Here is a 22,719-nt window from a genome sequence, read left to right as displayed (position 1 = left end):
GCATCAGTAAAAAAAAAGAAGGACCTCTTACCCTTTGAGACAGAATGGAGGGACCTGAAGAGTATTATGGAAAGCAAAATAAGCCAGTCAGAGAAAGACAAGTATCACATGATCTCACTCATATGTCACATCTAATGAACAAAATAAAGTGATGAACAAAATAGATCCAGAGGCATAGAAATATAGAACAGACTGTGGAATCTCAGAGGGAAGGAGAGGCAGGATGGTTGGGTGGGAAGTGACCTACCAAAGAACTTGTAAGCATATATACATAACCCATGGACACAGACAATAGGGTGGTGCAGGCCTGGGGCAGGCCAAAAGGGGTCAATGGGGGTAAAAAGAATACTTTCAACAATAAAGATTAAATATTTTTTTAAAAAAATAAGCAATATATTTCTCTTCTAAACAAACACAAACATCCCCTGCTTCCTCCATCTCTTTTCTGCTTTGTGAGTGGTACCAGTATCTAGAAGCTTAATCCAAAAATTTATTATCCTTAACTCCACCATCTTCATTATCCCCTAAACATTTGTTCAATTATTATATTCTATGGATTATCCCTTAATATCTCTTGGACATATCTAATTCTACCCATCCTCATGTCCTACCACCTGTGTTAAAGTTATTATCACCACTTGTATGGATATCACCACTACAACCTTCCAACTGGTTTCCCTGCCTCCAAAATATCCTTTCTCTCCTTTTAGAAATTTATTTATATTTTAGTACCTGGATCACTATCTTCCTTTCCATTCCAATATCTTTGTTTCTTCTGAGTAACTTCAAAGTTTATATGGATGATTCATCATCACTTTACTTTAGCCTTTTGTCAATCTCCAGACCTTCTTATAACCTGAAATTGTTCTGCCCACATCTTAAAATTAAGCCACACTCACTGTTTCCACTCCCACATCTCCCAATTACTCTTTAAAATGTTACCTTTTTTAATTTTAAAAAATTACAGTTGACATTCAATATTGTATTATATTAGTTTCAGGTGTACAGCATAGTGGTTAGACATTGATCTAATTTATGAAGTGATTAATCTAATACCCACCTGGCACCATATATAGCTATTACAATATTATTTACTATATTCTTTATGCTGTAGTTTACATCCCTGTGACTATTTTGTAACTACCAATTTTTAATTCTTAATTCCTTCACCTTTTTACCCTAGACCCCCAACCACCCTCCAATCAGGCAACCATTAATTTGTTCTCTGTATCTATGAGTCTGTTTCTGATTTTTTTTGTTTATTTTGTTCTTTAGATTCTACATGTAAGTGAAATTAGATGGCATTTGTCTTCCTATTTCACTTAGCACAATATACTCTAGGTCCATCCATGTTGTCACAAATGGTAAGGTTTCATTCTTCTGGGTATTTATTTGAAGAAACACACAACACTAATTTGAAAAGATATACACACGCGTATGTTCATTGCAACATTATTTACAGTGACCAAGAAATGGTAGCAACATAAGTGCCCATTCTATATAATAAAAGCCTAGGTGGTGTCACACCCTTGCATGACACTCTCACGTCATCGTAAGATGGCCACCTCCATGTCGTCACAAGATGGCCACCCCCACATGGTCACAAGATGGCTGCCACAAGATGGCTGCCCTCACATCATCACAAGATGACCACCACAAGATGGCCAGCAGGGGAGAGCAGTTAGGGATGATCGAGTCGGCAGGAGAGGGCAGTTGGGGGTGATTGAGCCGGCAGGGGAGTGGTCAGGGGGTGATCAGGCTGGCAGGCAGAAGCAGTTAGGGGTAATCAGGTAGGCAGGCAGGCGAGTAGTTAGGAGCCAGCAGTCCCAGATTGTGAGAGGGATGTTGGGCCTAAACTGAGGGGGTCCCAGATTGGAGAGGGTTCAGGCTGGGCTGAGGGCCACTCCCTCCAGTGCATGAATTTCATGCACTGGGCCTCTAGTCCTAATAATAAAAGACCAAGAGGCATCACGACCAAAACGACCAAACGACTGGTCACCAGGAGGTGCATGGAGCACCTCTCAGCCATAACAACCTCACTACCGGTTTCTGTGATGCTCACTGTGGCTGGCGAACCAGACCGATCAGGGGGTAGGGCCAGCAGGCAACCTCGCAGCCCCTCCCCCATGCTGGCCTGCCCCTGATCAGACTCTCCCATCCTGATCAAGAGCCGGGCCTAACGGCCAAATGCCCCCTCCCTTCTCCCCCTACCGCCCCCGCCAGACAGGCCCCCATCAGCCTGCCCCACCATGATAGGACTGCCCCTGATCGCACCCCCTAACCCCAATAGGGAGAGGGGCTGTGTGGTCAACCTCCTGAAGCCCCTCCCCCTGGCCAACCCTGCCCCTGATCGCTACCCCACCTCAATAGAGGGTGGAGCTGGCCAGCCAACCTCCTGCAGCCCCTTCCCCAGGTTGGCCATGCCCCTGATGGGCCCCCACCACCACGATCGGCCTGCAGCCCCTCCCCCTAGCCAGCCCCACCCCTGATCACCACCCTACCTCAATAGGGGGTGGGGCTGGCCAGCCAATCTCCTGCACCCCCTCCCCCCACCCAGCCCCACCTCAGATCGGCCCCCCACCCCGATCATGGGTGGTGCCAGCCGGCCAACCACCCATGGCCCCTCCCCCAGGCCACTGGCCCCCAATCGGCACCCCCCACCCACCCCATTCAGGGGCAGGGCCAGCTGGCCCACCACCCACAGCACCTCCCAATGGCTGGCCCTGCCCCAAATTGGCCCCCAACCCCAATCAGGGGCAGGGCTTGCTGGCCAATCACCCACAGCCCCTTTCCCCAGCTGGCCTGGCCCTGATCAGGGACCCTGATCGGGCCCAGATCCAGGCAGGCTGGCCAGCCAACCTCCTGCCATCTCCTCCTCCTGACAGGCCCAGCCTCAATCTGCCCTGATTGGGGCCAGGCCAGCTGGACAGCACCCGTGCACAAATTTGTGCACTGGGCCTCTAGTTAATAAATAATTGGAATATTACTCAGCCATAAAAAAGAATGAAATCTTACCCAATTACTCTTTAGTCCATTCTAATCTGGTTTCTATTCACTCCAATTTGTTAAAAACTTCTGCCACAACTCTGTTGCTATATCCAATGGGAAATTTCCATTCTGATCTTATTTAACTTCTCTTAAGCAGCTGAAAATATTGACCTATTCATTCTTAAAATGATCTGCTTATTAACATTTGGAAGAATCAACATAGTTAAAATGTCCATATTACCCAAAGAAATATACAGATTTAATGCAATTCCCATCAAAATCCCCATAACATCTTTAAAAAGAAATATTAAAAAATCATCAGTTTGGCCCTGGCTGGGTGGCTCAGTTGGAGTGTTGTCCTGTACACCAAAAGGTTTCAGGTTCAATTCCTGGTCAGGGAGCATATAGGAGGGAACCAGTCAATCAATGTTTCTCAAATTGATCTCTCTCTCTCTCTCTCTCTCTCTCTCTCTCCTGTCTTTCTTCCTCTCTCTAAAGTCAATAAAAATAACAACAACATATCCTTAGGTAAGGATTAAAAGAAATCACCAGTTTGTATGGAACCCCAAAGACCTCAAATAGCCAAAGCAATCTTGAGAAAAAAGAACAAAGCCAGAGGTATCGTGCTCCCTGACTTCAAATTATACTACAAAGCGACAATAATAAAAATAACATGATATTGGCAGAAAAAAAGACCTAAACACCAATGGAACAGAATTGAGAATATATGGGCAAATACTTTTCAATAGTATATGGGCAGATAGAAATGGAGTGGACTGGGATCAGGCAGGGAATAATGGCGGCGGAATAGACAGACGTGTTCCGAGCCTTGTCCCGGAGCAGAAAGAAAGAACAGCTGAGGGTCGCACAAGGAGTGTTTGTTGGCTGGTTGGGAGACAGCTGAATTCCAGGAGGTGGGGGACTGCTAAACGGGGTTCCCCTGACCTGGCAGCTCCCACTGCGGCTGGGTACCCTCCCGGAGCTGCGGGCTTGGACGCGGAGTCTGCGCCATCTTGATCCGGAAAGTGGAGCTTATCGGAAGCCTGAGAATCCACAACTGCGGCACCCAAGGAACGACTGCGAGCCCCAGAACAACGCTCCCCAATTGGCGCAAACACACGGGTTCAGAGGAGCTCTACACTCCACCACGGAAAGGTCAGATTTCGCCTGGGATAAGGTGAGGTCTCTGGTCCCGGCGGGAGAGAGGAACGCGCGTTTTGCGGGAGCTGGAGGACCAGGGAAGTCTGTGCCTAGAAAAATCCGTGGCTGTAGGGGCTGGCGTGATCTGTGATTGTGGAAAGGGGTCCTCAGAGCTGCTAAGAGAAGGGCACTCTAAAAAGCAACCCATTTTGATCTGAAGTGCAGGGACACCCTAAGAATTTCAGGCAGTCCAGACTTACGCGCAGCCCCTGCGTTCCCTGGGTGCCTGGGCTTACGCGCAGTCCCGGAGTTCGCACAACTGGGCTTTTTCCTCTTGAAATTCTTGCTTCTGATTACTAAGTCCAATACATAGGATCACCCAGTTGGGGACACCCTGGGAGACTGCAGTGGAAAGTTGTTTTTCTGGAACCTGGGGATCGGAGCAGGGAGTGACCATTGGAGAGTCAGCTCTGAGGCAGCCCACTCCCACAAACCGGTAGTGAGTGCCCCAGGGAAAGAAGGCTCTAACACTGCCTAGAGAGGCCATAGATAGACCCGGAAGTCAATCCAGAAACACTGCCACCCAGGGGCTGAATCACAAATTGACTCTTGTGTAATCAAAAATAAAGGAATACGAGAAATTAAGACAAACCGCCTGCTTAAAATCAGGACTGCTTACAACACTGAAGAGCAGTGGATCGCAGGGAACTGCAATACTGTCTGGACTGAGAAACAGGCATGCCAAACAGAAAAACAGAGGAAGTGAATGACCTTCACTACTTCACATTTTATTTTTACCTTTTATTTTTTTTTTATTTTTTTTTATTTTCATTTTTTGCATCTTTTAATCAAGAAACTTTTTTTCTTTTTTCATCACTTGATTTTACCTTTTTAATTATTACATTTTTATTTTCAATCCGTATTATTACTACTACTATTTTATCTTTTTTTTTTAAGTGTCATTTTATTTTCTCTTCATTTTATTTTGGGATTAGGGTTCTACATTCTATTTTTATCTTTCCTTTAGCATCGTTTTACTCTATCTCAACTCTACCTTTAGGCTATCACTCTCTTCCTAACCTCCCCCTTTTCAGTGTCCTGTTTATCTTACCCTTTTACTGCTTTAGATTTTCCCTATTCTTTCTGTTTACCCCTTGTTAAAATTTCACCCTACTTACATATCTAATCTCCAATCCCCTGCTCCAAGTCCACATACACCTCTCCCTTCGCTGTCTGAGTTATCCATAAACTTGTCCTTCTCTCTGTCCTTTTGTTGTTGTTTGCTTGAATGTAGATTATATCGAATTTTTATGCTTTTTTGTGAGATTGTTTTGCTTATTCTTCTCTTGTTTATTTTTTTTGTTTGTTTTGTGCTTCAGCTTTCCCTTGCCTCACTCCATATTAGTTGGTGTTGTAGTTTGTACTAATCCCCAGGCACTTGTTGCTGGCATTTGCTGGGATTAGTGATTGTTCTATTGGAGTTTTATCCCCAATATATATAGTCTGTTCCCCTTTCTCTCTTAGTCACTTTCTTGTCTCTCTTACTTTTTTTTTTCTTTACTTTCCCTTTTCCCAATTTCATTTTCACACTCCTTTTTTCTTTTTTTCTTTCTTTCTTTCTTTCTTTTTTCCTCTTCTTCTTTCTCTCCTATCACCTAATTTGCCTTTCTCTGGTGGTCACCTTTATTGGAGGTTATTAATATCGTGAATACATTCCTGTTCAGGGCCTTGTGAGTTGTACCTGGTAGGGCTGTATTTTGTGCCTTTAAATCAACCCAGGAGAGAGAGAACTACATAACCAGACACCCAAGAAGAGAGACCATGGGGAGACAAAGAAGCAGCCCGCATATGAAAGAAAAGCAGGCATCACCAGAAAAGGAAGTAAACGAAATGGAGGCAAGCAACCTTCCAGAAAAAGAATTCAGAGAAATGGTCATAAGGTGGCTGAAAAGAATGGAAGACAAATTCGACAATATGAGCAAGAACCAAGAGGAAATGAAGAAGAACCAAGAAGAAATGAAAAATGACATCGCTGCTGTAAAGAACTCAATAGAAAGCATCAAGAGTAGACTAGAAGAAGCAGAGGACCGCATCAGTGAGCTAGAAGACAAGATGGAAAAAAATACCCAAGTAGAGCAACTTCTAGAAAAGAAAATTAAAAGGCAGGAGGAGAGTCTAAGGGAACTTTGGGACAACACGAAACAAAACAACATCCGCATAATAGGGGTTCCAGAAGGAAAGGAAGCTGAGCAAGGAATAGAAAACCTCTTTGAAGAAATAATGACAGAAAATTTCCCTGATATAGGGAAGAAAAAACCCACACAAATCCAAGAAGGTCACAGAGTCCCAAGCAAAATGAACCCCAAAAGACCGACGCCAAGGCACATTATAATTAAATTGGCAAACACCAATGACAAAGTAAGAATCTTAAAGGCAGCAAGAGAGAGACAGAAAGTTACATACAAAGGAACCCCCATCAGACTAGCAACTGATTTCTCAACAGAAACTCATCAGGCCAGAAGGGAATGGAATGAAATATACAAAGTCATGCAAAGGAAGGGTCTGAATCCAAGAATACTGTACCCAGCAAGGCTGTCAATCAAAATTGAAGGTGAAATCAGGAGCTTCACAGACAAAAAAGGACTAAGGGAATTTATTACCACCAAACCAGCAATGCAAGAAATGCTAAGGGTCTGCTGTAAAAAAAAAAAAAAAAAAAAAAAAAAAAAAAAAGAAAGAAACAGGAAGCGAAGAAGTAACACAGAGGTAAAGAATAGGAATGGCGACAAATAAGTACCTATCAATAATAACTTTAAATATAAATGGATTAAATGCCCCAATCAAAAGACATAGGGTAACAGATTGGATAAGAAAACACGACCCATATATCTGCTGTCTACAAGAAACCCACCTCAAAAAAAAAGACGCACACAGGCTGAGGGTGAAGGGATGGAAAAAGGTTTTCCAGGCAAATGGAACTGAAAAAAAACGCTGGGGTAGCAATACTTATATCTGACAAATTAGATCTCAAACTGAAGGACATAACAAGAGATAAGGAAGGCCACTTCATAATACTAAAAGGAGTAATCCAACAAGAAGAAATAACTCTGGTAAACATATATGCACCCAATACAGGAGCACCCAAATACATAAAAAAACTCCTGGAGGATATCAAGGGAGAGATTGACAGCAATACAATCATAGTAGGAGACTTTAATACCCCACTATCACCATTGGACAAATCCTCTAAACAAAACATCAGCAAAGAAACATCAATCCTAAATGACTCACTAGACCAGATGGAATTAATTGACATTTTCAGAACATTTCACCCCAAAGCCACAGAATATACATTCTTCTCAAGTGCACTTGGGTCATTTTCAAAGATAGACCATATGTTGGGACATACGCAAAGTCTCTTCAAATTAAAGAAGATAGAAATCATATCAAGCATCTTCTCAGACCACAGTGGCATAAAACTGGAAATCAACTACAATAAAAACAACCCAAAGAAATCAAACACATGGAGACTAAACAGCATGCTATTAAACCATGACTGGTTTACCAGAGAGATCAAAGAAGAAATAAAAAACATCATGACAACAAATGACAATGAAAACACTACAATCCAAAATCTATGGGACACAGCGAAAGCAGTCTTGAGAGGGAAGTTCATAGCTCTACAAGCCTACTGCAAAAAACAAGAAACAGGGGTAATAAATTACCTAACCCAACAACTCAAAGAGTTAGAAAAAGAGCAACAAGAAAAGCCCAGTGTAAGCAGAAGGAAGGAAATAATAAAGATCAGAGCACAGATAAACGACATAGAGACCAAAGAAACAATACAAAAGATCAACAAAACCAAGAGCTGGTTCTTGGAAAGGATAAACAAGATTGATGAACCTCTAGCCAGGCTCACCAAGAAGCAAAGAGAGAGGACCCAAATAAACAAGATCAGAAATGAAAGAGGTGAAATAACAACAGATCCCGCCGAAATACAAAGGATTGTTAAAAAATACTACGAACAACTCTATTCCAACAAACTGGACAACCTGGAGGAAATGGACATATTCCTAGAAAAATATAACCTTCCAAAACTCAATCAGGAAGAATCTAAACAGCTCAACATGCCAGTAACTATGGAAGAAATTGAAGCAGTCATCAAAGAGCTTCCGGCAAACAAAAGCCCGGGGCCAGACGGCTTCACAGGAGAGTTCTACCAAACATTCAAGGAAGAACTAAAACCTATCCTCCTCAGACTATTCCAAAAAATTCAAGAGGAAGGAACACTTCCAAGATCCTTCTATGAAGCCAGCATCACCCTAATACCAAAACCAGATAAAGACAACACAATGAAGGAGAATTACAGGCCAATATCCCTCATGAATGTAGATGCCAAAATCCTCAACAAAATTCTAGCAAATAGGATCCAGCAGTACATCAGAAAGATCATACACCATGACCAAGTAGGGTTTATCACAGGAATGCAAGGATGGTTCAATATCCGCAAATCAATAAATGTGATACATCACATAAACAAATTGAGAGATAAAAATCACATAGTCATATCAATTGATGCAGAAAAAGAATTTGACAAAATTCAACACCCTTTCTTGATAAAAACTCTCAACAAGTTGGGAATAGAAGGATCATACCTCAACATAATAAAAGCTATATATGATAAACCCACAGCTAACATCATGCTCAATGGGCAAAAACTAAAACCATTTCCCCTAAGAACAGGAACAAGACAGGGATGCCCACTCTCACCACTCCTGTTTGACATAGTACTGGAAGTATTAGCCACTGCAATTAGACAAGAAGAAGAAATAAAAGGCATCCAAATTGGAAAAGAAGAAGTAAAGCTGTCCTTATTTGCAGATGACATGATATTGTACATAAAAAACCCGAAAGACTCCTTCAAAAAACTAACAGACTTAATAAATGAATTCGGCAATGTAGCAGGATACAAAATTAACACCAAGAAATCTATGGCATTTCTATACACCAACAGTGAACTTACAGAAAGAGAGACTAAAAAAGCAATCCCATTTTCCATCGCACTAAAAAAAATTAAGATACTTAAGAATAAACCTAACCAAGGAGGTAAAAGACCTATATGCGGAAAACTACAGGACACTGAAAAAAGAGATAGAGGAAGATGTAAACAGATGGAAGAACATACCATCTTCATGGATTGGTAGAATCAACATCATTAAAATGTCCATACTACCCAAAGCAATCTATAGATTCAATGCACTCCCCATTAAAATACCAACGGTGTATTTCACAGACCTAGAAAGAACTCTCCAAAAATTCATCTGGAATAAAAAAAGACCCCGAATAGCCACAGCAATCCTGAGAAAGAAGAATAAAGTAGGAGGGATCTCAATACCAGATTTCAAGCTGTATTACAAAGCCACTGTCCTCAAAACAGCCTGGTACTGGCACAAGAACAGACATATAGATCAATGGAACAGAATAGAGAATCCAGATATCGACCCAAACCAATATGCGCATTTAATATTTGACAAAGGAGGCATGAGCATACAATGGAGTCAAGACAGTCTCTTTAATAAATGGTGTTGGGAAAATTGGACAGATACATGCAAAAAAATGAAACCAGATCACCAACTTACACCATCCACAAAAATAAACTCAAAATGGGTACATGACTTAAATATAAGACGGGAAACCATAAAAATACTGGAGGAATCCACAGGCAGCAAAATCTCAGACATATGCCAAAAGAACTTTTTCACTGATACTGCCCCTAGGGCAATGGAAGCCAAAGAGAAAATAAACAAATGGGACTACATCAAAATAAAAAGCTTTTTCACAGCAAAAGAAACCATCAACAAAACAACAAGAAACCCCACTGTATGGGAGAACATATTTGCAAATGTTATCACTGATAAAGGTTTAATCTCCAACATCTACAGGCAGCTTATACAACTTAATAAAAGGAAAATAAATGATCCAATAAAAAAAATGGGCAACAGACCTAAATAGAATCTTTTCAAAAGAAGACAGAAGGAAGGCCAAGAGACACATGAAAACATGCTCAAAGTCACTAATTATCCGAGAGATGCAAATCAAAACGACAATGCAATACCATCTCACACCTCTCAGAATGGCTATGATCAACAAATCAACAAACGACAAGTGTTGGCGAGGATGCGGAGAAAAAGGAACCCTCGTGCACTGCTGGTGGGAATGCAGACTGGTGCAGCCACTGTGGAGAACAGTATGGAGTTTCCTCAAAAAACTGAAAATGGAACTCCCATTTGACCCAGTAATCCCACTCCTGGGAATATATCCTAAGAAACTAGAAACACTAATCAGAAAGGATATATGCACCCCTATGTTCATAGCAGCACAATTTACCATAGCTAAGATTTGGAAACAGCCTAAGTGCCCGTCAGCAGATGACTGGATCAGGAAACTATGGTACATCTACACAATGGAATACTATGCTGCCATAAAAAAGAAGGAATTACTACCATTTGTAGGCACCTGGATGGAATTAGAGAACATTATGCTAAGTGAAATAAGCCAGTCAATGAAAGAAAAATACCACATGATCTCACTCATTTGGGGATAATGAAAAACATTATAAACTGATGAACAAAAATATAGATACAGAGGCAGTAAAGCATCAAACAGACTGTCAAATTACAGCGGTAAGGTTAGGGAGAGGTGGGAGAAATAAGAGATCAACTGAAGGACTTATATGCATTTATATAAGAGTAACCAACGGATGCAAAACATTGGGGGGTGAGGCATGTATGGGAGTGGGGTGGGGGGGGCAATGGTAAGATATGTACACATATAATACCTTAATAAAAAAAATAAACATAAAATAAAATAGTATATGGGCAAATACTTTTCAACAAAAGAGTAAAAATGTTACAAAGGAGAAAGAAAAACTCTTCAGTAGATGGTGTTGGGAAAATTGGAAAGCCACCTGAAAAGAATGAAACTAGACTACACTTTGTCCCCATATACAAAACTTAACTAAAATATGGACCAAATAAATAAATATAAGACCTGAAACAAAAAATTCCATAGAAAAAAACATAGGTACTAAACTTATGGACCTTGGTCTTATAGTGGATTTTATGAATTTGACCCCAAAGGCAAGGGAAATAAATGCAAAAGTAACTGAATGAGACTGTATCAAACTATAAAGTTTCTGCACAGCAAAGGAAACTGCCAACAAAACAAAAAGGCAACTAATCAAATGGGAGAAGATATATGCAAACAATAGCTCTCACAAGGAGTTTAAATCCAAAATATATAAAGAACACATACCACTCAACAACACCAAACAAACCAATAAACAACCCAATTAAAAACTGGGTAGAGTACCTGAAAAGTCACTTCTTCCAAGAAGACATACAAATGGCCAACAGATATATGAAATGATACTCAACTTCATTAGCTATTAGGAAAATGCAAATCAAAACTACAATGAGATACCACCTCACACCTGTTAGAATGGCTACTATCAACAAGACAATAACAAGTGTTGGAGAGGTTGTGGAATGAAAGGAACACTCATTTACTGCTGTTGGGAATGTAAACTGGTATAGCCACTATGGAAAACAGTATTTAGGTTCCTCAAAAAATTTAGAATAGAGGTACCATATGACAAAGCCACCCATCTTCTGGGTATCTACCTGAAAAATTTGAAAACATTTATTTGCAAAATATATGCACTTCTATGTTCATTGTAGCATTATTCACAGTGGCCAAAACATGGAAACAACTTAAGTATCCTTCCATAGATGATTGGATAAAGAAGATGTGGTAATTATATAAAATGGAATACAACTCAGCCATAAGGAAAGATTAAATATTGTCATTTGCAACAACATGGATGAATCTTGAAAATATCATGCTAAGCAAAATAAGTCAGACAGAAAAAATTAAGAACCATGTGATTTTGCTCGTATGTGGGATATAACACTGAAAGCAACACATGAACAAACAAGAAAAAAAAACTCGTACAGGTCTTTTACCTCCTTGGTTAAGTTTATTCCTAAGAAACTTAATTTTTCTGTTGCACTGGTAAATGGAATTTTGTTGTTATTGTTTGGTTGGTTTTTTAGTTTCTCTTTCTGAAAGTTCATTATTGATGTGTAAAAATGCCATCGATTTCTGGGTGTTAATTTTGTATCTTGCTATGTTGCTGAATTCATTTATTGAATCTAGTAGTTTTTTTTTTGTGAAGTCTTTAGTGTTTTCTATGTACAATACCATGTTATCTGTGAATAATTATGCCTTTTATGTTTTATTTTTGTCTGATTGCTGTGGCTAGGATTTCCAGTACTATGTTGAATAGAGTGGTGAAAGCAGACATTCTTGTCTTCTTCCTGTTCTTAGGGGAAATGGTTTTACTTTTTGCCCATTGAGTATGATGTTGGCTATTGGTTTGTCATATTTGGCCTTTATTATGTTGATGTATGATCTCTCTATTCCCACTTTGCTGAGAGTTTTTATTTAAAAAGTGTGTTGGATTTTGTTGAATGCTTTTTTCTGTGTCAATTGATATGATCATGTGATTTTGTCTCCAATTTGTTTATGTTATGTATCACATTTATTGATTTGTAAATATTGTACCAGCCTTGCATCCTTGGAATGAATCCCACTTGGTTGTGGTGTATGATCTTTTTAATATATTGCTGGATTCAACTTGCTAATATTTTGTTGAGGATTTTAGCATCTATGTTAATCAGGGATATTGGCTTGTAATTCTCTTTCTTTTTAGTGTCTTTATCCGGTTTTGGAATACCCATTTGACCCAGTGATCACACTTCTAGGACTAAATCTTAAGAAAACTGAAACACCAATCAGAAAGAATATATACACTCCTATGTTCATAGAGTGCAATTTACAATAGCTAAGATTTGTAATCAGTCCAAGTTCCCATCAATAGATAAGTGAATAAAAAAGCTGTGATATATTTACACAATGCAATACTATGTGGCTATAAAAAGAGGGAACTCTTACCATTTGCAGTAGCATGGATGGACATGGAGAGCATTATGCTAAGTGAAATAATCCAGTCAGAGAAAGGTATCACATGATCTCACTCATATGTGAAATCTAATGTACAAAAAAAAACCTGGTGAACAAAAAAAATAGATCCAGAGACATAGAAGCATGGAACAGACTGACAAATTTCAGAGGGAAGGCAAGGTTTAAGTGGGTGGGAAGAGATTAACCAGGGAACTTGTATGCATGTACTAGTATGCATAGCCCATGGCCACAGACAATAATAGTGTGTAAAGGCCTGGAAGGGGGCTGATGCAAGATGGAGGGGATAAAGGGGGGGGGGGGCAAAGGGGACATCTTTAATAATTTCAACAATAAATATAATTTTAAAAAACTCATAGACTCAGACAACAGTATGGTGGTTACCCAGAGTTAAGGGGGAGTAAGAAAGCAGTAAAGGATATCAAATATATGGTGATGGAAAAAGACTTGACATTGGGTGGTGGGTACACAATGTGATATATAGATGATGTATCATTGAATTGTACACCTGAAACCTATATAATTTATTAAACAATGTCAGTCCAATAAAGTTAATTCATAAGTAAATAAATAAATACATAAATCATGATTTTCCTACTGAACTGAAATTTTCCTCTTTTATATAACAAGCAAAAATTTACTTAAAAAATAAAACATTTTGATACCATATTCTCCTGTTTTAATTTTAACATCTTGCTTACTTTCTCTCGGGCTTACTTTTGTTGTTGTTGTTGTTGTTGTTGTTAATCCTCACCTGAGGATATTTTTTTCATTTATTTTTAGAGAGAGTGGAAGGGTGGGAGGGGCAGAGAGAGAAACATCAATTGGTTGTCTCCCAGCAGGGTTGAACCTGCAACCCAGATATGGGCCCTTGACCAGGAATTAAACTGAGATCCTTTGGTGAGTGGGCCAATGCTCTAACTACTGAGCAACTGGTCAGGGCTCAGGCTTACCTATTTATTTGCTTGTTTTAAATCTTTACTGTTGAAAGCATTGCAAATGTCTCCCTTTTCCCCTCCCCCTCATTAACCTCTTCTAGCCTACCCACTCACCCCCAGCCCCAGGCCTTCACCACCCTATTGTTTGTGCCCAAGGGTTATGCATATATATGCACACAAGTTCTTTGATTGATCTCTTCCCATCCCTCACCCCACCCCCGGCCTTCCCTCTGAGATTCTGTTCCATGCTTCTATGTCTCTGGATCTATTTTCTTCATCAGTTTATTTTGTTCATTATATTCCACATATGAGTGAGATCATGTGATTTTTTAAAAATGAGTACATTAAATATTAGTCTCCCTCAGGGTGTTACTCTAAGATTCTTAATATACTCTTTCGGGGTGACTGTTCATTTCCTTGCCTTCATTTACTACTTAAATATTGATGCCTGTCACCTCATCACTTCAGATCATACCTTTTTCTTGAGCTCCAGAGCTTTATGTCTTTTAGATATCTATATAGGTTGCTTTGCAGACATCTCAAATTCAACAAATGCCAAAGTAAACTCATGATCATCCAATCTCCTCCATCTTCACTCATGTTCCCTACCTACCCCCATGTACTCTATCTTGGTGAATGGTATCAATATTTGCCTGGTTGCCACGCCAAAAACCTGGGTACCACTTCAGAATTTTCCTCCAAAGCCATGGATTTCATTCAAGAATCCTTTCTCACCTTCAATATCCAATTAATCACCAAATCTTGCTTATTTTACCTCATTGATCTTTTTAGAATCTATCCCCTTTCCTCAACTCAAACTTTCATCTTTCTTACTACTGGCTATTCCCTACATCTGAAACTTATTGCAATATTCCCTGCTTTTCTTCCACACTATTCCTTGAATTGTACGCTTCTTACTTAACCTTTCAATCAGTGGTTCTCAAAGTGTAAGTTCCTAATTTAGATAAATCAAAATCACTTTGAAATTTGAAATAGCAAATTCTTGAGCCCCATCCCACACCTACTGAATAAGAGCCTCTGGGGGTTGATCCCAGTAATCTATTGTTTAACAAGCCTTCCAGGTGATTCTGATGCATGGTAAAATTTGAGAACTAATAATTTAGATCTCAGCTGAGATATCACCTATTTGGGAAGCCATCTTTGACCATCCAAGCATTATATCAGGTAAACTATTTTACACCTCCCTACCACACTTAAAAAAAAATCCCTACTTAACACTTAAAACACTGAATTATAATTACCAGTTTACTTACCTCTCTGTGATAATAGCCCAAGTTTTTTAAGAGTAAGAACAAGTACTATTTCTCACTGCAGTCATCCCTTCTAGAATTCTTCCTGTGCCCAGTAGCCCAGTAGGCTTCCAATAAGTATTTATTCAATGAATGAATGAAAGGAAGAAAATGTGGTCAAGATTATGGCTTCCCTACATTTAGTATCAGGAGCTTAGTATGTGACTAGGGTTAAGATTCAGTCTTTATTAAGGGGACAAGAAGTTTATCTTATGGCTTGGGTTAAGGATCAATTTGAGGTCTGAGACAGGTAACCCTCTACCCATGATTAGAAGCTCATACTATATCCAAGGTTAAGTTCAGATTTAGAGAGGATTAGAAGCTCCATCTGCATTCATAGTTAAGGCTAGTATAAGGTTCCATGTGTAACCAGTGTTGAGGGTAACTTTGATGAAACAAAAAACCAAAGTAGTGTGTTCTAAGACTGAGAGAATGAGTATTTTAAAGAGACAACCTCAGACTATGGTTTAGTCCTGGCTAATACTTCTATTTCAGTTCTCTAGGAGCATAATTTAAAGGAGCAAGACAGAGGGCTGAAGAAGTGCTGCACATTCTCTTTTCCTTCACTAAATGTTCCCACTCACCAGGCTCAGCAGCCAGGGGCCAGCCAGTACTAGATTCTAGCACTCCATGGGCATGTACAGAGTAGGGGCGGCTGGCATTATTCTTGAACACCACAGTGAGGATATCACCAATCTCTCCTCTGAGAAGTGGACCTATTATATGTAAAAGAAGGAAGTCTCATTAGTGGAGTAGTGGAACAGGGACATTAAAGGCATTTAAAGAAAGGGACATATAGTAAATAGGAGCTCCCCAGAATTAGGGGTTTGCCCTAAAAAAGGATCTTTCTGAGATTGAAAGTAATGAATAGCTTCATTTTTAAATTCAAAAGCCCTTAAACTGATACTGCTACCCATAGGATGAAAGTACTTCATCAAGAGGGCTATGCCTCCAATTACCCCCACTTTTCCCTTCCCAGCTCTCTCTAAATAATACTGCAAGTTTCTGAGAATCAGGACTCTGTATAATTGTTAATTAAGAGTGAGAGTTTGCTGGGCTCTCTTAAAGAGCCAGTGGATCCCTCTGTGCAAGGACAAGAATGAGGAAACTCATTGGCCCCCACAAAAGTAAAGAAACTGTGGCAATAATTAAATTGGGGAACAAGGCTAATACTGGTTTCCTGCACCATTTTTTTTCTACTATCTGATGTCCTACATTCCTCCTCCTTTAGCAAGGAAAAGAAATCTATCACCTTAAAAGATCTCTAGATTAGATACCTGAGAAAACCTGGTTCATGTTGCAGCGGAAATTCATGAATTCCCCCCTTTGATTGCCTATTTTCATGGTTGATTTATAAAATATGACTATAGTTCTAGAACATCATAAAGAAAAACTGATAATGGGGAATGGGAGTCCTTCCCAATGTGACTTAACCCCTCTAGGAACAGCACAGTATTGTAGACACTAGGAGGAAAGTGGAATTCCCTTACCTAAGATTCCCAAGTGCTCTTCTGGTCCTGTCCTTGGCCGAGGGATTCTGAATGTACCATCAGTATATTCCCTGAATACAGCTTTCTTGTATCTGGAACCCAGTAGCCCATCCTTATTGCTCAGAAAGATGTGACCATAACTAGAAGATTCCAAAGAATAGTATCAGCACCTGGTTCTCAGTCCCTCAAGACCATAGGGGAGTGAGGTCAGATCCAAGTTCATGTCACAGATAGTAGAAGGAGGGGGCCTATTTCTTCTAATATCAGATTCCCACCACATTGGCTGCATACATGCAATTATAGATGGTAGATTTCAGTATCTATTTATGTTCTCTTGTTTGCCATTATCCAGATATGAATATGTAGTAAAATGTATATGACAAGAACACTGGGATAACAATCAGAAGACTTGGTCTCCAGCTCTAGCCTTGATGATGTCTGAAATGAAATTAATTTAACAAAAGGACAAGGTACATGTGGTAGGAAAGTACTAACTGCTTCTGCTGCTAGAGGGATAGGAAAAAGTAGGAATCCGACAGATTTCTCCTTATAGAATGCTTTTCTGTTTACAAAGATATTTATTATTATTTTATCATTTGGCATTATCAATAGGCTGGTGAGGTAGGTATGTTCCAGAGGTGGATTCCGTGATCCAAAGGTGACAGAATGTATCTTAATTGATACTGTCAGCCAGAAAGGGAGCCAGAACTTGGATTCAAGTCTCCTGCTCCTTCCCTACCTCCTTCCAGTCAAGTTATTTCAAGTATACCACATCACTTTAAAGATAAGTAAACCAAGGCTCAGAAAATGAAGTCACTTTTTCTAGGCTGCAGAACAAGGTAGAAAATAAACTTCAACCTTTAATAATCAACATACAGAGCAAGACTTGGCAAAGGGTAGTGAGAATACCAAAAATAAACTGCATTGGAAATTGTTAAACTGTACCTCAGTTTCTATTCTTCTCCTAGGTTTTAGCCGAGCACATGGCTGTCAAACCAGAGATCACATTTCCCCAACTTTCTTGCAGCTGGGTATGGCCATATAAATAAGTTTAGGATAATGGGGTATGAGAGAAAGTGATGTACACAACTTCCAGGTCATCAACTTACAGACAATACTGCTTTCCTTGGACTTCTATCCCCTTACTTGATATATGGGAATTATTATAATGGGAACAGGCATATTAATTACAGAGATGAAAGACAGCCTAGAAAAAGTGACTAATTCATCTACAGGCCCTGAACTGCTCATGATTATACTATTATGCAAGCAAGAAGTAAAATTCTAACCTATTTAAGCCACTCTATTTTTTCCTGCTATACAGCTGAGCCTGTACCATAATGACATTTTGTCAAGGAACAGCTGACCTTGAGGTATTCAGTTCCTTGAGTAAATTTTCTATAAAATTTAAGTCCCAGTAGGGGTGCTTCTGGCTAACAAGAGGAAAGGAGGCAAAGATTAAGAACACGAGGCTGTGGGTAAGATTTTTTACTTCAGCCCTGAAGTATAGCGATATAGAAGAAGCAATGAGTTCTACTTTACCTGCATTTTAGTCCCTGCACCAGATTTGCTGGTATCTTATTAGGTGGCTTTAGGTAAGTTTCCTTCTTTCAGAATTTCAGTATCCTCCTTCTGTGTAAAATTGTCTAGAATCTTTAAAGTGACTTATTTTCTGAAGACTTACCTGTCCTTCTCAGTCTGGTTGTGCCATTCTAGTTCCCAGCTCCTGTCAGGGCAGTAGTCCCACTCTACCTCTTCTGCCATGATGTAGTAGATTCTTGCAGCTTGGTAGTGTTGGCGAGAGGTGGCTTGGCCGGGACACTGGGAGACATTATAGATTGCCCTCATCCCTGCTTCTCTATGGCTGCCTGCCTGGCAGTAAATCTCAAATATCCCTGAGAAAGGAAGAAAGAGCAAATCCTGAATCAGAATACCCTTGTGAAGTGCTGGGGATTCCCTGCCTCTCTCTAGGCATACTGCAGAGAATGAGTAGATTCAGATAAGATTAATCTATGCATTACATAAAAAATTATTATAAGTGTATTGAGAGCAATGAGCATAGAGATTAAAAGTTCTAGGTCCAAATCTACACTGTCTGGGTTTAAAGCCCTGGTTAGTGTTACTCAGTGGTTAGAGCATTGGCCTACACACTGGAGGGTTGTGGGTTTGATTCAGGTCAAGGGCATATACCTGGGTTGCAGGTTTGATCCCTGCACTCAGACTGGGTGAGTGTGGGGAGCAACCAATCATTGTGTCTCTTTCTGCCCTCTTTCTCTCCCCTCTCCCCCCTCTCCCACTCTCTAAAAATCATTGAGAAAATATCCTCACTCCTCCGTTGAGGATAAAAACAAAACAAAACAAAAAAAAAAAAAAACAAAACTAAACTCTGCCACAAGGATAACCAGCTCCTCCCCATTTATTCAGGGCTTTCCGAGTTTTAGCTCTAAAAGTCTCATATCCCTGGAAACTCCTCAGTTCTTAGCAAACTAGGATGTTTGGTCACTTTATTTGACACATTTGCTATATAACCTTGAAGCAATTTTTAAGCTTCTGTAAGTATGTTTGAGTTCCCTTATAGTAAAATGGGTATAATTTTAGTGACTTCATTGGGTTGTTATAGAGTTAAACACAATAGTATGTATACATTGCTTAGCACAGTATATAGTAAACATTCAATAAGTAAAGCTGTACATAAGTAAATAAGGCTATACTAATTATTATTCCAAGAAAGGCATTGACCAACTACTTGTATACCTTTTCTACCAAGTAGCAAAGAAATAAAGATAGGCTTGAATAGATATATAAAAATGAACTTCTTGCTTAGTGAAATAAATCAGATGGAAAGGACAAGAACCATACAATTTTATTGTTATGTTAGATAAAAAACAAAAAGCAACAAACAAACTCATAGGCACAGACAACATTATGGTGGTTATTAGAGGAGAAGGGAGATAGACAGAAGATGAAGATAAAGGGGGTCAAATATATGGTGACAGAGGGAGACTAGACTATGGGTGGTGAGCACACAATGGAGTATGCAGATGTATTATAAGGTAGTACACCTGAAACTTGTGTAATGTAATTAACCATGTTACTTACACCCATAAATATAATTAAAATAAAAGGAACTTCTTAATCACAAGGATATTAACACCAGAGATTTGAAATGGTCTTCCCTAGGTATTTACAATGAAATATTTGATGTAAGTCTTATGTGTCTAAATTGTGGAGATGCCTGAACCTGATTTCAAGTTCCAGGTTTCTATGTCAAGGACACTAAGGCTCACAGAATGTTAAACAGAAGAAGCTAACTTTCTTAGAATGTTTTTTCATTATTTCTTTGTTGCCCATTGCCTATCTTATCACTACAAACTCTTCTTCCTGACTTGTAAAGGCCTCTATGAGCTGGCTTCAGACTATAAACCCAATCCCACTTCCCATTATATTCCAAATTCAACCAGGGCTCCAACTAAATCTGCCCTAACTTCCCCTATCACATATCTTGTTCCTTTGTTGGAATTTTCACTTATGTTGTTACTCCCTTTCTAGAATGTACCTACCTAAACCACTAACAAATATCTCTGAGAGCTCACTCATTCTCTAAGACTAAATTCATCATTCATCTCTTCCAGGAAGCCCTCCATGGCTATTCTGGCCCACACTGACCTCTGTATCACTGGCCTTTCTAATCCTGACATTTTTTCCATCTAAACCACATGATTGAGCACTGAGTGCTCCTCTCTATTTTTTCTTTAAGTGTAGTTGACATATAATATATTAATTATATTAGTTTTAGGTGTACAACAGAGTGATTTGCCATTTTTACCTTATAATTCTATTAATCTATTACATCTATTAATCTGTCACCATACAGACTTATAATATTACTAGAGGCCTGGTGCACTAAATTCGTGCACAAGGGTGTGTGTCCCTCAGCTCATCCTGCACCCTCTCCAATCTGGGATCCCTCCAGGGATGTCCAACTGCCCGTTTAGGCCCGATCCCAGTAAGATCGGGCCTAAACAGGCAGTCGGACTCCCCTCTCACAATCCAGGACTGCTGGCTCCCAACTGCTCGCCTGCCTGCCTTCCTGATTGCCCCTAACCGCTTCTGCCTGCCACCCTTATCACCCCCTAACCACTCCCCTGCCAGCCTGATTGATGCCTAACTGCTCTCCTGCCAGGCTGCTTGCCCCTAACTGCCTTTCCCTTGCAGGCCTGCTCACCCCTAACTGCCCTCCCCTGTAGGCCTGGTCACCCCCAACTGCTCTCCCCTGCAGGCCTGGGTCCCCCCCGCAAACTGCCCTTCCCTGCAGGCCCAGTCGCCCCCAACTTCCCTCCTCTGCCGGCCTGGTCACCCCTAACTGCCCTCCTCTGCAGGCTTGATCACCCCCAACTGCCCTCCCTTGCAGGCCTGGTCCCTCCCAACTGCCCTCCCCTGCTGGCCTGATTGCCCACAACTGCCCTCCCTTGCAGACCTGGTCCCTCCCAACTGCCCTCCCCTGCTGGCCATCTTCTGGCAGCCATCTTGTGTCCACATGGGGGAAGCCATCTTGTGTGTTGGAGGGATGGTCAATTTGCATATTACTCTTTTATTAGATAGGATAGATGCTTGGTGCACAGGTGGGGGCCAGCTGGTTTGCCCTGAAGGGTTCCTGGATCAGAGTGGGGGTTCCCTTGGGGCATGGGGCAGCCTGGGCGAGGGGCCTGTGGTGGTTTGCAGGCTGGCCACACCCCCCGGTGACCCAAGCAGAGGCCCTGGTATCTGGGATTTATTTATCTTCTATAATTGAAACTTTGTAGCTTTGAGTGGAGCCAAGCCTCCTGCTCTCTCCGTGGCTGCAGACATTTTTGTTGGGATTTATTTATCTTCTATAATTGCAACTTCGTAGCCTTGAGCGGAGGCCAAGGCAAGCCAGGGCTGTGGAAGCTTGGCTTTCTCCATTGCTGGGGGCAACTCAAGCCTCATGCTCTTTCCAGCTCCACGGTTGCCGCCATTTTGGTGGGATTTATTTATCTTCTATAATTGAAACGTTGTAGCCTTGAGTGGAGTCCAGGGCCAGCCAGGGTGTGTGGGAAGCCTGGCTTCTTCCATTGCCGGGGAAACCCAAGCCTCCTGCTCGCTCTGTGGCCACAGCCATCTTAGTTGAGTTAATTTGCATACTTGCTCCTGATTGGCTGGTGGGCATGGCTTGTGGTGTAGCGGAGGTATGGTCAATTTGCATATTACTCTTTTATTATATAGGACTAGAGGCCCAGTGCACAGATTCATGCACATTGAAAGGACATTAATTAGAAGGTGGCCGGTAAGGCAGGACTGGAAGAGACGGGACGGTCACACCCTGGAGCCAACCTCCCTGGCCGGCCACACCTGGGGTGGTGCTCAGGCTCATAGGGTGTCTGTGGAGTGAGCGGGGTCCCTCTGGCAGGTGGGGTCCCTCGGCCTGGCCTGCGGGGATCGGGCCAAAACCGGCAGTCCAACATCCCCCAAGGGATGTAGTAGTGCACGAAGTGGCAGGCAGCTGGGAAGGAGCCTAGGCCAGGCACTACCCCTACTCATCCTGGCCCTGCTGTGCCTGCCACCACCACCACTCGGTAATGCACTGCCGTGGAGGTGGGAGAGGTTCACTCTGCCGCAGCTGCTCTTGCCAGCATCTGGCGCCTGTCAGTCAGTTAAGCAGTACTCCCACTGTGGAAATGCACTGACCACCAGGGGGCAGCTCCTGTGTTGACCGTCTTCCTCCTGGTGGTCAGTGCATGTCATAGCAATCGGTCAAACTATCCTTCAGCCATTCAGTCACTTAAGCTTTTA

At 41.1% G+C, this 22,719-nt stretch overlaps 1 protein-coding gene across 4 annotated transcripts in view; it reads right to left on the bottom strand.

Moving 5' to 3' along the window:
- HEPH (hephaestin) overlaps window positions 1–22,719 on the bottom strand; it is a 142,790-nt gene that overhangs the window by 52,444 nt on the left and 67,627 nt on the right. For all 4 annotated transcript variants that reach the window (XM_080652618.1, XM_080652617.1, XM_080652620.1 and 1 more), the window contains 3 exons: window positions 18,593–18,803; window positions 16,909–17,048; window positions 16,003–16,134 (listed from right to left, as the gene is read on the bottom strand). In XM_080652618.1, the coding sequence (XP_080508744.1) occupies window positions 16,003–16,134; window positions 16,909–17,048; window positions 18,593–18,803 (483 nt within the window). The remainder of the gene's footprint in view (window positions 1–16,002; window positions 16,135–16,908; window positions 17,049–18,592; window positions 18,804–22,719) is intronic.

This window comes from Plecotus auritus (assembly GCF_963455305.1).
Source record: "Plecotus auritus genome assembly, chromosome: X".
Lineage (NCBI taxonomy): Eukaryota > Metazoa > Chordata > Mammalia > Chiroptera > Vespertilionidae > Plecotus > Plecotus auritus.
Note: the sequence above shows the minus strand (reverse complement) of the source record. Positions and strands in the feature narration are given on the sequence as shown.